The 17,919-nt window shown below is 35.7% G+C and overlaps 2 protein-coding genes across 4 annotated transcripts; one reads left to right on the top strand and one right to left on the bottom strand.

Moving 5' to 3' along the window:
• The first annotated feature begins 678 nt into the window (after positions 1–678).
• Positions 679–3,175, top strand: LOC121729294 (BTB/POZ and MATH domain-containing protein 5-like). Its single transcript, XM_042117765.1, has 2 exons — positions 679–928; positions 1,004–3,175. Exons 1-2 carry the CDS (start codon positions 911–913, stop codon positions 1,982–1,984), a joined length of 999 nt encoding a protein of 332 aa, XP_041973699.1. The 5' UTR covers positions 679–910; the 3' UTR covers positions 1,985–3,175.
• On the bottom strand, positions 2,202–12,049 carry LOC121729293 (casein kinase II subunit beta). 3 transcript variants are annotated; one of them, XM_042117764.1, is made up of 8 exons: positions 8,100–8,208; positions 7,793–7,868; positions 7,612–7,714; positions 7,145–7,244; positions 6,296–6,387; positions 4,087–4,276; positions 3,658–3,755; positions 2,202–2,292 (listed from the first exon to the last, which is right to left on the bottom strand). In XM_042117764.1, the coding sequence occupies exons 2-8, from the start codon at positions 7,862–7,864 to the stop codon at positions 2,261–2,263; spliced, it is 687 nt and encodes a 228-aa protein (XP_041973698.1). In that variant the 5' UTR covers positions 7,865–7,868; positions 8,100–8,208; the 3' UTR covers positions 2,202–2,260. The 3 variants fall into 3 exon arrangements, with proteins under 3 accessions (XP_041973698.1, XP_041973697.1, XP_041973695.1); XM_042117763.1 differs by lacking the exons at positions 2,202–2,292; positions 3,658–3,755; positions 4,087–4,276; ... (3 more) ...; positions 7,793–7,868; positions 8,100–8,208 and adding exons at positions 10,440–11,567; positions 11,682–11,755; positions 11,928–12,049; XM_042117761.1 differs by lacking the exons at positions 2,202–2,292; positions 3,658–3,755; positions 4,087–4,276; ... (3 more) ...; positions 7,793–7,868; positions 8,100–8,208 and adding exons at positions 10,440–11,567; positions 11,682–11,758; positions 11,933–12,049.
• Positions 12,050–17,919: the final 5,870 nt, after the last annotated feature.

The following is a 17,919-nucleotide window of genomic DNA, read 5'->3' as shown; positions in this document are numbered from 1 at the left end:
AGTGAATACGGTATAATAAGGTTAGTGCCACATTTTTAAATGCCCATATTATCAATAAAAGTTTAATATCGTAGAAATGAGCTGTTAAAATCACTTACTTGCGAAATGTAAACCACATCCCTTTTTTTACCGTGTTTTACATAACATACACCTTTTCATAGTATATGAACTATGATTTATGAACTACCACCACTTATATATATATAATATAATCGCGTAAAACCTTTTAAAACACTTTAAAAACACGAAAACAATTCAAACGATTAAGCCATAGAGAATTAAAATAAATACATGGTTACCAATGGTTACGTCGTATGGTAAATTTGGTTAATAATGGGGGCGCTGATTCCGCTTCAAAAGGCACAAAAAAAAAGTGGGTATCATAGATCCAGCGTACTTGTATAATGGAGATCACTGACCTCTATAATACACTGGACAGGGCGATCGCTATCAATAAAATATGCCTATTTGAAAGTCGCCATATTGGCGCTGATTGCTATGTGAAAGTAGTTAGTTCACAGTACGCTCACCGCGGCGCTTCAAATCGGCATAAGAAATAGCTGTCATTTTGTACGGCATAGCCTGTCCAGTGTATTATAGAGGTCAGTGAGCTGAAGTGCAATATTAAGAAAAAAAAACTTTTTCAATTCTCAGAAAAAAATACCAATCCAAAACAATCAAAAATAACAAGAATTATAAAATTTCTGATTCTGTAATTTTTTATTATAATTAGACTATAATCATCAAAATTAACGCTACATTATCTTTTATTTTAGTGAAGAACAGTTTTGCATAACTCATACCATCAGCCATTACTCAATAAGCATTGACAAAATCTATGACTAATAGTTGGGCCTGGGTGTACTTGGTGTATTACACAAAAAAACCTTATTGATAAAATCAGGATAAAATGGACATCGATATGAAGGTACCCTTTTACAACTTATGATTTTTTTTAAATTAAATAATGAGACATATAATAATATTATGATTTATGCTTCAGGAAAACAGTGTGATTCAGGGGCATCAAATGTGCCAGACTGAGGATGCCAGTTGGCTGTGCTTGGATAACATTTACATGAAGTTTCACAGACCCAACATATATGACATTGGAGGCACAAATATTGACCACATAGCGGATTACTGGTTTCTCATGCAAACGGAGCAAGTGGGGAAAGTGTTTCTGCTACATATTTTCATCATGAATCGACACGAAAGTACATTTACAGTGTCAATTAGCGCTAATAATGAGCTAACATTCAACAAAAGGCATAACTTTGCACACTTGACTACAAATCTAGAAAAATATTCTTTTAAAAATGTTGATGAAATGGTGCAAAACTATCTCACCACATACAGCTTCACAAGTATAGATGTAGAGTCCTTAAGAAATTATAAGCTGTACATACCCATATCATTCGATCACTTTGATCAAGATAACTCATCTATTGATAGCAATATGCCATTTCATGATTTTGAAACATTGCTGAAGGATCCTGTGGGAGCGGATTTTACAATAGAATCAGCCGATGGGGAGAAATTTAAAGTTCATAGAATACTGCTAACATCCCTTTGCGAGGTGTTCAAGGCAATGTTAAAGGAGGACACAGCCGAGAGTCAAAATGGCTTTGTGAAACTAGTGGATGTAAGCAAGGAAGATCTCAGCTGTATAGTTGAATTCATCTACACTGGCACAGTAAAGGATATAGAAAACAATAATTTCTTTAGTCTACTTATGTTGGCCGATAGATATGATCTGAAGGGTTTGAAAGAGCTGGCAGAGATTGTTCTTTCAAATCAGTTGTCGTCGGAGAATGTTTTAGAAATTTTAGCTGTGGCAGATTTGTACAACTCCCAGCACTTAAAAACTGCCTCCATGAAGTTTTTGAAACAAAACCCAACCGCAATACACAGCAGTATGTTCAGTGAGCTAAAGAATGTTGAGTTGGTGCAGGAACTGTGTAAATTTATGATTCCACAGTAGGCAGATAGACCTTTATAGTTCTTAGGTTAACTCCATGTAATTTTGGTTCTCTACAGTTGATTTTTCAGTCATATTCTATTTGCTGTTTTATATTTATTTTTAAGGAAACACAAAATAAGTAAATGTATGGTACGAAAACATGAAAATAAACTTTATTTAATCATACATAACCATTTCATTATAATTATTTGATAAATAAATATTAAGTTTTAACTTGCACTGAGTACCCTTCTGCGGAGGCACCAGACCCAAGTGGATGTGCACCGATTGCCCATATCATTTTGGAATGTTACTTGAGGTCTTCGTCTCTGCAGAAAACAAGTAGCCCATTAGTAAACCATTTTGAAAATAAAAGCCGTTAAGTATTTGCTTACTCTGGGAGAATGCTTGTTATTGTCAATTTAGATAAAGATAGTCACAAATAAAGGGTGTATTGTAAATCTTATTATTAAATTTTTATCAAATCAGTTCCAATTAAAGAGGGTAAATAATAGATACCATGCGGGATATGTAAGAAAAATGCCAGAAGTTGTTATAAGGTTTATTAAATACTAAATCCGATACAATAACCAAGGTAATATCTTGGAAACAAGATCGCCTATATTCTAGACATTTATAAAAATAAAAACTTATGACCCTATTTTTAAAATTAAAATAATTATGTGGCATTATTTTATCGATATTTACGACATCTACATACAGATAGGTATGGGTTTATTTACATGTAAATGGTGTAGCAAATAAAAAATCTATTATTTCATACAAACATTTTGATTAGCTACGTATCAATTTAACAAAGCGGTGAGTGAGCCGAAGGAATGATTAGTACTCTAAAGTTCAAGTGTTTAACCAAATGTTGTACCTTAAGATTTTTATGAACACTGACGCTTGTACCGCCTCATTTAAAATTCCCGCATGAACAAAGCTGGCAATGAGTGTCAATATAAAAATCCGTGTGCATTTACTTCTAGTTAACAATATAAATAAAGGAAACGCAAACTTTCCTATTTCATCCTACAATATTTTAATTAATAACTTAATCTAGCAACTGCTCAAATCAGGAAGATGGTCAAACTACAAAACATTCTAATTGACAAAATAATTTTGCCAGGTCTGTTGATGTTCTTTATAAAATTGATACAGATTTTCAAATAAAGCATTTGAATGTTTACAACATAACTCTTTTCTTTTTATCTTTTGGAAAAAAAATAGATTTATCAATAATATGTAATAATTTTTTATAAATAAGCATTATAAGTGTTATTTTGCCAATATAATTAAAGTTAGTTCATTAATTAGTAAACTGAAACTGATATTGTCATGCCGTAATTTAACATATTGTTTGGTCATTAAAAATTAAAAAAGGATTTCATATAAAATATGAAATCCTTTTTGATGTTTTTTTATAAAATGTTCCTGCATTTTGAATATCCTACCAACAATCTCTAATTACTCCCAAAACATTATTTTAATACAATAATATTTCTAATTCTTTAGGACACTAAAGACCAGGCGAAAGTTACAACAAGTCTTCAAAGGCTACAATAAAAATAAACCTTAGTAGCCTCAAACACTTTCCACAACAACCCACAGAAAAACACTAGTGAGCAATATTCAAAAATCTGTATTAATTTGTGATCTAAGTATAGCTCTACAGCGGTCCTAACGTTTACCATTATTGTATGCGATATTCCGGATTGGAGCTTTGAAGTTGTTTGCTGCCTGTTGCTGAATTTGATATGCCAGGGGGTGAATCTTGAAGCCATATAATCTGTAAAGAAGTAAATTTCACATAAGAACTTTTGATCTTTCTTTAATTAACTGCTGGGAACAATTATTATACAGTAACATGTGACAGTTTATTTCATTGTGTACATCTTACTAATATTATAAAGTTGAGAGTTTGTTAACATGCCAATCTCACAAATTGCTGGACCTATTTTTATGCCACTTTGCAGTTTGCACTTAAAAGATATAAGCTACTCTTTCTCGGCATTCTCTGCAGAATTCGTTATAGACACGGGCGGAGCCGCAGAGAATGTCTCGTCATATTTAAATAATCTTGGAGAAGCTTGATGACAATGTAATTTTCAATTACCAACCTAGGCACGAATTGTGAAGCTGGGCGCTTGGGTCGGTATTCGGGGTGCACCATGAACACCATGTGCGGGAAACCCGTGCCAAAGAAGGCGCCATCGGTGTGGTGGTGACGGGAGGACTTTGGTGTGTACACCTCCATACATCTAGGACAGTAGAGCTTCACCATAGCTTCTCCGGGCACATCCGAGAGACCTGAAGTAATAATACATTAATTAACGCCCAACACTTCCATTTGAAAATCTTATTTTTTTATTGAAAATATAATAATGAGCAAATCACCATATTATTGAAACTATCTGTTTGACCGAGCTTTGCGCGGTATTTGATAAAACACATTTTCTAAAAATGATTCCTAGCTAGATCGATTTATCGCCCTCGAAACCCCCTATAAACTAAATTTCATGAAAATTGTTGGAGCCAATTCCGAGATTCCAAATATAATAAATGTATATATATATATACAAGAATTGCTCGTTTAAAGATATAAGATAAGATATAGCAATTTGTTGCTAAATGAACATTAAAACTACATTCATACATCAGAAAAGATTTCATGGGACCTACATCTGTGCTATCTAAGCATACATTACTAGCCCCCGGTTTCTGAAAGGCCTGTCAAATTAGTAACATAGAATATCATTGCTGTCAAATCACTGATCAACTAACACTGCTGTTAATTTAGCATGGATGTCAAATCAGTTTGAGTTTCTGATACACTGATCAGCCGAAAATTAACTAATCAATGATCCTTTTTAATTTGACTACAACTCGGGCGAATTAACATGACACCTGGTTCAATTGACGTTTCTCTTAAGTACTGAGTGCAAAAAAAGTTTTTTTATTTTAAGTTATTTCAAAAAAAAATTACGTTACCGGAACAAGTTATTGTTATAGGGCTACACTAACCACAGTATTAACCAAGTACGAGTTGGACTCGCCCAAGGGTTCCCCAGCAGGAATACGAGCTTTATAGATGCGTCCGATAATTTGTATCTAGCTTCATATTAATATATTCCGTGAGTAGCTAATTCATACCACAGACGCACGGCAATGTTCAAACGTTAATACGAATAACAAAAACTTAACAAATTTAACGTTCAAATGTAACAACTAACAAATAACACAACAAAACTCAACAAAAATCCAAAAACAATAACCATTAACTACTAACAAATAACTCCGAAACGCAAACTCAATAACACACGTGTAACGGTAACAGATATAATATGCTAACGCTACTGGACGCGTACGACGAGAGCGGGGTGCTGCGCGGGGAAGCGAGGGAGGGGTAAAATTTAAGCCAGGTGTCAAGTTACCTCGCCCGAGTTGTAGTGATTTTTTTATTTTCGTTCATTGCTTCACTATCAAAAATGCAAATTAAATGTCAAAAGAAGGAATTGCAGACTGTCATTGCTTTCAAAAATGTTCTGGGAATTTCAAATCTGATACTTTTTGAAACATTGATCAGACGAAAATTAACTAATCTGTGATCATTTTCATTTGACATGTGGTTTGTTTATTTTCGTTCATTTGTCAGAATTTCGAATTTCAATTTTTCAGACGATATCAAACCCTAAATTCTTCTTTATTATAGAAATGAAATTGATTATAATATACATTTTTTGCAAATAAAACAGTTTTTTATTTGCAAAATTTTCATAATCGACGTATTTCTTACGAATTTTTATAAAACTTCATAATAAATGTGTTTACGAACCTTATAGTAACGTAGGTTCAAAGAGAAAATGTAGATTCACATAAAAAATCAATTGAATTCATAAGTTAATTCATCCACAATTACCGATTACTTGGCACAGCTTTTGACAAATCACAAACCTCACTTGACAAGCATTTCGGAAACCCAAAATGGCGGTTGATATAACATTCTCGAGTCAATTTGAACATCTACCGCCAACTGACGCGCTGATCAAATTAAACTAACTAACCATGCTTCTAGCAACCCAATTGTTACTTGACAAGAGATTTAACAGGCGATTAGTTAATTTTAGTGTTGATCTGCCTTTCAGAAACCGGGTGTTAAACAGCTACCGTCAACTGACGCACTGATCAAATTAAACTAACTAACCGTGCTTCGAGCAACCCAATTGTTACTTGACAAGAAATTTAACAGGTGATTAGTTAATTTTAGTGTTGATCAGCCTTTCAGAAACCGGGTGCAGGTTTAGCAGAACAACACTCTATAATTATTACCTATTGGAAGCATGGGTTGTGCCTCGCAATACACACGAGGGCAGTGTCCAAAGTCACCAGCCTGGAATTTTTCTAGCATTTGACCAATACCCCTGAAATTACAAAAAACAATGTCATATAGTAAAAAGGTCATATTATATAATAAAATACATTCTATTATTGCCAATAGGTGCTGTTATTTTTTCCTTTTTTAAATTACGAAAAAAATTGTAAGTACACTTTAAATAACAATTACTTGGAAGTTGGAGTACATAATGATAATAAATACTCATAATATTTTACAGTACATTGACCTAATTATGTCTGCATGTCTGAAGATAAGTCGATTGTATGTTTATTAGATAGCATACTAATATAAAAATACAGAAAAACTTGCAGACAGTCTGTTAAAGCATTTTGGAAATTGATGATTGAGAAAAATTTGCCATATAAAAAGTACATAATACAAGAACACTTGCAAGATGCTTCTCTTGTCCGTAATGATTTTGATCCATTTATTTTGGTTTAATTAAATATCCACTTCATGTTAATATAGTGTTAACCCATCAATCCCAAAGGGGGAACCGGCTACCACATAAAAATTGAAAATCTATAGTGTCTGCGATACCCACAACGGAGGTGTTAATATTAACAAGTGCATTAGAATCACTTCTTTGCTAATGTGTCTGTGAGTCTATACTTTACATCAACAAAACCACTGAACTGATTTTGATAAAATTTTATGTACAGATTGAGTTTAGGATAAATATTAAGTTCTTATTTTACCCAGAAAAAAAAATTCGCAGGAGCAAGAGAAATTAATTTAAGACGTGGGAAACATGTAGCTTCCAATAAATAAGGTTAAATTACCTGTTGGTTAAAATGTAGCGAGCATGAATAAGCCCATACAATATCTCAGATGCTTGTTCTACAAGATCGGATTGGTTTGGATTATCATCGAGGTCGTCATCTAAAATAAAATTAAAAATTTAATTTTTCTTTAACTAAACTAGGAAGTTAAGATTGACAAAATGTTTACTAACAAATTTGATGTTTATATAATGTTGTTGTATAAAGTAAATAATGTACAGAATAAATGATTTTCAAGCAGGAGCGTAGGGTGCTTACCCGAGGCCCCATATAAATATTTGTTTAGGGGCCCTAAGGTAAGGTTACCTATATTACCATTAAGAAATGGGGAGTTATTATTAATTTTTGCTCACTTTGGGGGCCCCATTGGCATCGCCGTATATGGAATTGATACGGCATATACGGCGGTAGCTACGCCCCTGTTTTCAAGTAGACAACAGCTGTAATAACTAAAACATTTGACTCACCTGGTTCAAGATCTAAAATCATGTCTAATGCTTGTCTGTAGTGTGGTACTTGTTCATTGAGCCCAGTCAGGTTAAATTTATCATTTATATAATCTTCGTCCACCTAAAATAAGAAATGAGGAATCAATGGCAGCAAAATGAACATAATTTCATTTGAGCACTGGTGTACTGTAAAACTTACTTCACAGAAGTATTCGTTCCCCCGCAACCCACAGAACCATGAAATCCATGATACCTCCTCCGAACTGCTCATTTTTCTGAAAATTCACGCAAATTTTGGAAAACTATGACACTTTTTTCGGAAGTAGGGAATAGCGATTTGCCTCGCAACTAACAGTCGGTTTCAATTGATTTAATTTGTGATTTCATGTCACTTAGGATGATTCAACTAATGAAAATTGCCTTAATACTGATATAGTTACAAAAATAATCGAAATTTTATGGGATTCGTAAGCGCAATTTGATGATTTAATGATTAGAAACCTCACCTTTTGGTACCTTGATTAGCCACGCTTGACGGGACAAAATCTACCTCGGGATGAGGGAGTAATTTCAATTTGATGCGCGTGTGAGTGTACTTTGTCTATGGTTGACAGTTGACTCCTCTCAAACCACAGATTAAACAAAAATTGGATCCAAGATGGTGCCAAGATGTTTGCGCCTCGCAAGTCGCAAGCAAGAATGAAGAAACATTTTATTTTATATTACCCAATATTACCTATATTTTTAAAAGTTTATATAATTTTAAATTTTAATTAATTAGGCAGCTAATAAATTATAAAACACACTATTTAAGACATTGCATGTGAACAATGTTATCATTATCATTATAAGTTTATGATTAAAACACCTTCACAACTCTAACTTCTAACTCTTCTGAGTTTCTTCATAGTAAAGAGAAATAGCCAATCAAAGAAGAGAGCTCACAGAGAGAGGGCTTGTCTTCCTTTCGTGGAGAGAGCGTTCAAAGGCTGTCTAGGGTTCAGCTAAAGCCGAACTCGCGCGGGCGCACGCTCGGGATGTAAAGGCTCCAGTACACAATGGCATGTGATGGGCCACGCTTTGCAATGCACAACTGTTATAGGTCACGATCACTTGGTGTTCACACAATGTCGCATGGCTCATTGCTGCCTGGCAAATCACTTGCGATGGACGTGAAAGTACCGTAATTACGGCTGCGGCTATTTATTTATATACTGTTTACCAGTATTACAGAAGTGTGTACTGCCATAAAGTTATAAAAAACAAATGGCACAAAGGCCTTTAATAAATTAACTACAGGCCATCGCCATTGTGTACAGCATAAAGTTAATATACCTAGCGGAATAGAGCAACAATCTCGAGCTGTCAAACGTAACCAAAATTGGTTTTCATCTGTGTGAAAAATATGTGTATGTACATATACACTTACACAAGCATGATTGAACATGAATTCTATGAGATTAAATTGTCAACGTGCGCCACGTGCCGACTGGACGTCAAAAAAAGAGTGCCGCTGTCATGTATCACACGTCTCTTTTTACCACGCAGTGTTACTGATAGTGACATCTCTTTTGCTCAGGCCTTTGTTTCTCTATTCCGCTAGGTATATTAACTTAATGGTGTACAGGGGATAATAGTACATAATGGCGGACAATGGTCAATCGTGGCGCGCAATCGGGGAGTTGACGGTTTTTTGGGCACACAGCACACTTCAAAGGAATAAAGTTATAAAAAAAATATAAAGTTATAAAAAAGAAATGACGCAAAGGCGATGGTGGACGCTAACTATTCATCGTTATGGCCCCAGTACACAGTAAAAAAGTGCACTATCCCGGTCAGTGGTCGATGACGAACTAAACAATGGCCAATTGTGTGAACACCACAGGCCACGCTACGCCACGATTCCTTTGAAGTGTGCCCAAAAAACTGATAACTCCTCGATTGGCCATTGTTCGCCATCATATACCATTACCCCTGTACACAATGGCGATGGCCTGTTCTGGCCCAGCATGGGCCATTGTGTACTGGGGCCTTTACACGGAAGCTAAGGACCCCGGTACACAATGGCCCATGCTGGCCCACTACAGGCCATCGCCATTGTGTACAGGGGTAAATGGTAATGGGCAATGGCATATGATGGCGGACAATGATCAATCGGGGAGTTGTCGGTTTTTTGGGCACACTTCAAAGGAATCGTGGCGTAGCGTGGCCTGTGGTGTTCACACAATCAGCCATTGTTTAGTTCGTCTCCGACCGCTGACCAGTATAGTGCACTTTTTTACTGTGTAGTTTTAGTGGGCCATAACGATTAATAATCAGCGTCCACCTTTTGCGCCATTTCTTTTTTATAACTTTGTGGCGGTACACACTTCTTTAATACTTGTAAACAGTGTAAAAATAAATAGCCACCGCCGTAATTACTTTTAGGTCCATCACAATTCACAAGTGGTTTGCCAGGCAGCAATGAGCCATGCGCCATTGTGTAAACACCAAGTGATCGTGGCCTACAGTTGTGCATTGCAAAGCGTGGCCCATCACAGGCCATTGTGTTCTGACTACTGGGGACTTTTAATACGTAACAATAGTCGTGATAAACGTTATATATAGTTTCAAAGGGTCTTAATATGGTATATTTATTTATTAACGACTTAACTAAGAGTAGATTTAGGCATTTTTATTACTTTACACAAATTATCTCAAATATTTGAATAACAAATTTAAAACTTAAATGGTTGCTTTAGACACAAATAAACAGACGAACATATAAACCTCCTCCTTTTTGGAAGTCGGTTAAAAATAACAGTATTTCTATAAGTACAAAAAGTATTTACACAAAAATAACACTTAAATGAAATCTTATTTATACATAAACAGAACAGCGATTCAGACAAATGAACTATATTTTTTGCATATAAATGACCATTATTTTTTAATTCAATTCTAATTGTGTAACCTATAATTAGATGTTGTTCTATTGCAACATACAATAGCACGAATCTTACATGTCATTTGACTCTGTGGACTTCTTTGAACAACTTTTTTGTAAGATTTACATCTTTTAAGTTATTCCAGCCTTCTGTGTCCATGACACTAGGATTTTTTCTAATAAACACAAAAATAGTCTTCTGAATTTTTTCCATTTGATATTTTTCACTCAGTACAGCAAAGTCTATGGCGTTTTCTATGTTTAATTGTTTCTCCATTTCTGTTTGTAGAATGTACAAAAGTCTATCCAACTTAAACTTGACTGCCAGCTCCAGCACCTGCAGTAGGTTTAGTTTCCCGACATCTTTTATATTTCCTGTTCCTAAAAATTCTAAAAGTAGTTTCATATCTTGATCACTTATATCTATAAATGCTGTATTGTTGTGTGTATTCTTGACAAGCTCCCTTAGAACGGGACTGTGTCCAGCTAAAATCAGTTTGTGAGTGGAGTACTTTGTCCTACTCGCAGATTCTAAAACAAAGTCTGGTTTATTTTGATTTAATGCCAGAGACAAGCTTTTGTTCAGTTCTGTTCTCTTCTTTGTCATTTTACTCATTACTGAACTGGGATTTGTTTCTATCGAAATAGGTATGCACAGCGCTTGGTTTTTAATCTCAGGCAAGCAATAGGTAGTGACGTGATGACTCATATCAGGACACGGTGAAACAAAACTCTTCCATAGGAGCATTCCCCGGCCAAATTTGTTTGCATCTTCCATAGTGCAGGAAACTATCTTGACACTTTTCAATATGCCAATGGCGAAGTGGCCTGATTTTCTATGATGCACAAAAAGGTTTAAAAGGTTTTTACTTCCCAGGCACCTTGTGGTTGTGAAAAAAAACCAGAGATCGGGTTCATCATCAGTGTATGTTCCTCCAATGTCATATTTATCATTGTTTTTTAATTTGCTGCACAAATCAAATATGCATATCCTTCTTGCTTTGCTTGTCTGGCATTTGTTAAGAGGAGATATTGAATCAGTGTAGAACTGCAACAATAAAATGTAGCTGATTAACATAAAATTTAAAAGTACCATCAAGAGACCTAATAAAATAATTATTTCTTAACATGATTTTATTTGGGTTTTTTTTAATTATTATACCTCTATAGGTACACTGTCCACAGCTTCGCAGTTATCGTCTGATGAAGTCGAAATATCCATTTCTATTCACTGAAACACAAGTTAAGTCAAGAATATAAACAAAATAAAGGGTATACTCGGCTGAATATTTTTCATTCCAAAATATTTAGAAATCGTTACAAAATGAAACAATGCAGATGATTCATTATGACTTATGATGCATCGCTAACAATACCTAATATATTTATTTCTTTGGTTCACTTCAACTTACATTGTGTCCACTTAGGTCATTACTTTACAATGCAATTTCGATTTAATAAATCTTTTTTCTACAAAATTAAGTTTTACAATTTCTTTGTAAACTCCCCAAATTCCAAAAGAAAAACCCAAAAATATTAATTGACAATTTGACATCTGATTCATGACAGTTGACAATGGTTGACAGCCACAGCTGTTTTAGTTTTTTTTTTATATCGTAGTTAATGAAAATAGCATTGAACACTGAACTTAAAGAAATAAAACCGGCCAAGTGCGAGTTGGACTCGCCCATGAGGGGTTCCGAAGAAGCAATAAGGTTTATTTTTAAGGTTTTGATTTATTTTTATATTTCAGTTGATTTAAGGTTTACCATATTTTATTCGCAGACGGCACACTTTTTGTGTGATAGAGTCTGCGGCGCACATTCTGCATGTAAATAAATAATAAAATAAATAAAATATCTTTTTATTCAAAATGGCTATCATGATACACTTTTTGAAAGTCGAACGAAGAAACTACGTTGCCTACCACCGGTTCGGTAACTACCCCGCCGAGAAGAACCGGCGCATGGCGCGGCCATGCAGATTGTATGCGCGGCGCAGACTCGAATCTCGATCACACAAAAAGTGTGGCGTCTACGATCTTCCTTAGACTTATCTATTGGCGATATTTATAAGGTAGGTAATAGTGAGGGGAGCTGATGAAAGCGACCGCATGCGGCATGACTAATGGCTGGTTTACACGTATTAAGTTGATAAGTAGTTAATTTAACTTAATTTTAAGTTGTTAATTGCATGTAAACACAAAATTTAGTAGCAAGTTAAAATTTAGTAAGTACTAAAGCGCTTAATCCACTTGTCCTATTTAGAAGTCCTAGCTAGGATCCTACAAAGGAGACTAATTATTTATTTATTTAACTCTTTATTGTACACAAGAAAAACATAAATATACAATTAACATGGAAAGACGACACAAAGGAACTGCTTATTTCTAAAAGAAAACTATTACAGCAGCCATATGAAGAGATACAGTGTAAAAGATAGCAGATAGGACGTGCACAATCAATAGTTATTAACTAATTAAACTAAATAAATTATAAATACTTACAACAAAATCAAACTAATTATTTATACTAAAACTCTATAAAACCTATATGAAATCAATAAATAATGTTTATAATATATAAATACTATATGTACCTACACATAATAACACAGATTACAGTGATTGAGAATGCAGGTAATGTTCTTTCAATCGTCTTTTAAACACAGCGATAGTCGGACTGTCACGAAGAGTGTGGGGAAGAGAGTTCCATAATCTGACTGCGTGCACGGTAAAGGAGTAGGAGTAGAAATTGGAACGATGGGATGGGAGAGAGAGGTTTGTTCTGACACTGGATCTACACGGGATGTCAGGAGGGCGGGAAAAGTTGAATCTATCGAGCAGATAGGATGGAGAGAGCGGATTATACAAGATATTATAAAGTAAACAGAGGATATGGGAGTTGCGACGGAGACGGATAGGAAGCCACTTGAGCCTCAATCTGAAGGCTGATACGTGATCGAATTTTTTAAGCCCAAAGACATAACGGATACAGAGATTCTGTAAACGTTCAAGCTTCGTTAACAGCTCCTCGGTGATGTCCAAGTAGCAGGAATCGGCATAGTCCAGGATAGGAAAAATTAGGGTATGGACGAGAAGGATTTTAGTTTTTATAGGCAAAAAATTTTGGAGGCACTTCAACTTGTGTAACGAGTAGTACACCTTTTTACTATCTTCATTCACATGACTAATCCAGGAAAGGTAATTGTCTAAAATAAGGCCTAGATTTTTGGCAGTGTCGGTGAAAGGAATGATGGTGCCATCAAATACTATACTAGGTATATCATGTTCACGTACACGCTGAATCGAGTATTTACTGCCTATGATCATGGCCTGTGACTTACCTGGATTAACCATCAGACTAAATGACTTAGCCCATTCAGCTATTCGATTGAGATCAGCATTAATTTCTGCAATTGCAGAAATAATGTCCTCAATGAGTGAATGACGGTAAATTTGCAAGTCGTCAGCGTAGAGATGGAAATTGGATGCAATTAATTTGGAAACAGTATTTATAAAAATAGAAAATAAAAGGGGAGAAAGAACGCCACCCTGGGGAACACCCGCCTCGATGTCACACCAATCCGAGAAAGTCTCGTCAGAGCGGACCCGCTGCAAACGTCCCCGAAGATATGAGTCAAACCAGTCTAACACAGAGGAGGAAATATTAAGGGAACGAAGGACAGAGAGGAGTATGTCAAAACCTACCGGTTTTTTTTCTTTCGGTTTCGGATTTCCGAATGCAGAGAACGAATTCGAAAATCAAATACGGAAGCGTGCCTATGCGGCTAGCCTAAAAAGCAACTACAATAATACCTAGTCACACAACTTGCGGATCTACACTATCCAATCCCGATTAGTGCTAGTTCAGATAAGGGGAAACCGCGCTAAATAAAAAACGCACCCACGGGTCTAAACCGTGCGATTTCCGCTGTGTCTGAAGTTCAGACACTGAACTGGGACTAAAATAGTATGTACTATCAGACAAGTTGATTCCTAGGCAGATGGCGGACCTATGCAATTTGGGCGCGTTATGTCAAACTCATCCGACAGATCACAACTAACGACATAAGCTGACCAAACGACGTAGGTTTCTCAACTGCATAGGAATCAATTTCCTCGACGGTACTAGATAGATGACGTCCGCAACTCCATTGCGCCGAAACTCGTTTTACGCGCTTGAACCGTACATTTTTCCGGGACAAAAAGTAAACAGACATACAGACACACTTTCGCATTCATAATATTAAGTATGGATTAGATAATATATTATGTTAATGAGTAACTTTGTACGAAATATAGCGTATAGTGACTAGCGACTGAATATATACCTATTTATCTACTACTAGCTGTCCCGGCAACGTTGTTTTGCCATAAAATGATTTTCCCTGTTTTCCTGCTTTTCTCTAGAAGTTTTTTCAGATTTGGTTTTCTATAGACCTCACGGAGCCCGAGACCTTTCCAACGAATGCAAACCCTTGGAAATCGGTTCGTGTGTTCTGGAGTTTTTTTTTTTTTTTTTTTTTTTTATGAGATAAGGGGGCAAACGAGCAAACGGGTCACCTGATGGAAAGCAACTTCCGTCGCCCATGGACACTCGCAGCATCAGAAGAGCTGCAGGTGCGTTGCCGGCCTTTTAAGAGGGAATAGGGAAGGGTAGGGATGGGAAGGGAAGGGAATAGGGTAAGGTAGGGATTGGGCCTCCGGTAAACTCACTCACTCGGCGAAACACAGCGCAAGCGCTGTTTCACGCCGGTTTTTTGTGAGAACGTGGTATTTCTCCGGTCGAGCCGGCCCATTCGTGCCGAAGCATGGCTCTCCCACGTAAAAAAGTTATAGCGTCAGGAAGTAAAATCCGACTTATCTATACATCTATACATATACATATAAATAAAATTGGAGTGTCTGTTTGTAATTTTAAAATAACCGTTTTTTACTACATGCATATGAATTACATGCAATTTATACGGTACTTACACCAAAATAACAATTTTTAGAATTTTTGTCTATCTGTATGTCTGTCTGTTTGTTCCGGCTAATCTCCGAAATGGCTGGACCAATTTTGACGGGACTTTTATTGGCAGATAGCTGATGTATAATAAGGAGTAACTTAGGCTACTTTTTAACCGACTTCCAAAAAGGAAGAGGACATTTTTTTAACTTTTTTATTTTTTACCTATGTATTTAACATTTTGATGACGCGGACGAAGTCGCGGGTAACAGCTAGTTTTTATATATAATAATAATAATAATCTTTATTTAAAACTTTTAGCATCTGTTACAATGTGTAGTTATAATATGACCTAGGAGTACAATACAGTTGTATAATTATGAACTTACGAAGACAATAAATAACAGACTTTACACATATTGTATAACTTTGGCGCCTGCACTAGGCTGAGCCTGTCCTGCAGGTCACCAATATATTTTCCTTCTTTTAGACATATAGTTTAGTTAAGATTTAAATTTAAAAAACAGGTATAATATTTGAAAAATAAATAAAAGAGCCTCTGGCTACTCATTAAAGATTTTAAGTTTTAAGTGCGCGCTGTGTGTGTGTGTGTGTGTGTGTGTGTGTGTGTGTGTGTGTGTGTGTGTGTGTGTGTGTGTGTGTGTGTGGTGTGGTGTGGTGTGGTGTGTGTGGTGTGTGTGGTGTGTGTGTGTGTGTGTGTGTGTGTGTGTGTGTGTGTATGTGTGTCTGTGTGTGTGTTGTCTATCTATATATCTCTCGTAGCAATTGTTCCTTTTCTTGATAATCTAGAGTTTTGAGCCAGTTTTTAACTTTTCTCTTTACTTCTATTAATGAACTATCTTCTAGGACGCATTTTCGATTTACATTATTGTATATAAATGGGTGTAAATATGGACTAAGTCGTCTTGAAAAACTAGAGTTAGTTTGTGGTAGAGGCAGCTTCCAAGTTCTTTTTTTACGTAGTACATCATAATTTGGAAAAAATAATTGCTGTGTCATCAGCGTAACAAATAATATCGGTTTTGTGGAGTTTTATATTAAATATGTCGTTCATATATAAAATGAAGAGTGTAGGGCCTAAGATACTCCCTTGTGGTATGCCAAAATTAATATTTTGTAAATTGCTTCTATGATGGTTAATTTTAACACATTGTTTGCGATTAATTAAATAACTGTTGAACCAGGCTAAGGCGTTACCTCTTATTCCCATTAATTCTAACTTACGCAACAAGATTTTGACTTGTAGATTGTAGGAGATTGTATATTAAATTAGATTAAATAGCCTTATAGACTTCTAGTTTAGAAGTGCATAATTGGGTGCTGCAGGCCGCCCACGCATAGAATTCATGTCCAACAATGCGGCGCGGCGTTTTATATAATACATACTGCAGTATATTTGTATAGAAGGAATGAGATGCAGGTAATTATATTCCTTCTAGGATGTTTATTTCATAGTACCTGAGTTATAGGGTTAAAACGCGCCAAACTGGTACAGTATCATCTTAACCTACACCTGTAATGAGGTATGTCAAGGAGATGGGATGTTTTTGACCCACGGAGCGGTTCACGAGGTTCAGCTGCGCGGCGCATGCGTGTCCCGGGAAGCTTCCCGCTACAGACAAACTTCATGCGCTAGTGTTGCACTATTGGTCGATAGAAAATTGCAATTTTATTTTTTACAACGGTTGTAGATTTATTTTCATAATATGTGGAAGTAAAGGAGCAAACTAGGCACGTTTCTACCGCGACAGCTCTGCAGTACTTAACGTAATTTATTTGCGGTACGGTTTGTTGATTTTAAACTATACTTACTTACTAAGTAGTATACTTACCCTAAAAAGGAAGATTACTTGTTTGTTTCAAAATGACGCCGAAGTCCGAAACTATAATACCTACTGGGTCCGATTTTGATGAAATGTGGCACAGTCCGTAGGTTTGTAATATAGGATTATAGGGTGTAACAAAACAAAATATTTCAGCTCCGTGGTATTACCTAATACCTTAGGTTATGTAAGAGTTGTGTTTTTTAATTTTCAATGGGAAAATTTATGCCATTAAGGCGTTTTCTTTAGCTAAACATACAAATCAAAAGTATCGGGGGTAGTATCTATATTATTGAATATTAGTTTTGGGACCGACATCGTTGGTATAACACCGTATTACCTATATTTGTACTGTTTACAGTTATACATTATTGCATAGCAGCAAGCAATGGATAAGGGCCGAATCACACCGGAATTTGAAAACATTTTCAGTGTCATATGAATTTAAACTTTATCTTCATTATTGTAATAAGTACATACTTATAGTATCGCTTGAGAAATCGCGGCCGCGGGCGGTAGCGAGACTCCCCAAGTTTCTCGAGCAATACTATGTATTACAATAATGAAGATAAAGTTTAAAATCATATGACATTGAAAATGCTCA

Source organism: Aricia agestis, chromosome 8 (genome assembly GCF_905147365.1).
Source record: "Aricia agestis chromosome 8, ilAriAges1.1, whole genome shotgun sequence".
NCBI classification, from domain to species: domain Eukaryota; kingdom Metazoa; phylum Arthropoda; class Insecta; order Lepidoptera; family Lycaenidae; genus Aricia; species Aricia agestis.
Note: the sequence above shows the minus strand (reverse complement) of the source record. Positions and strands in the feature narration are given on the sequence as shown.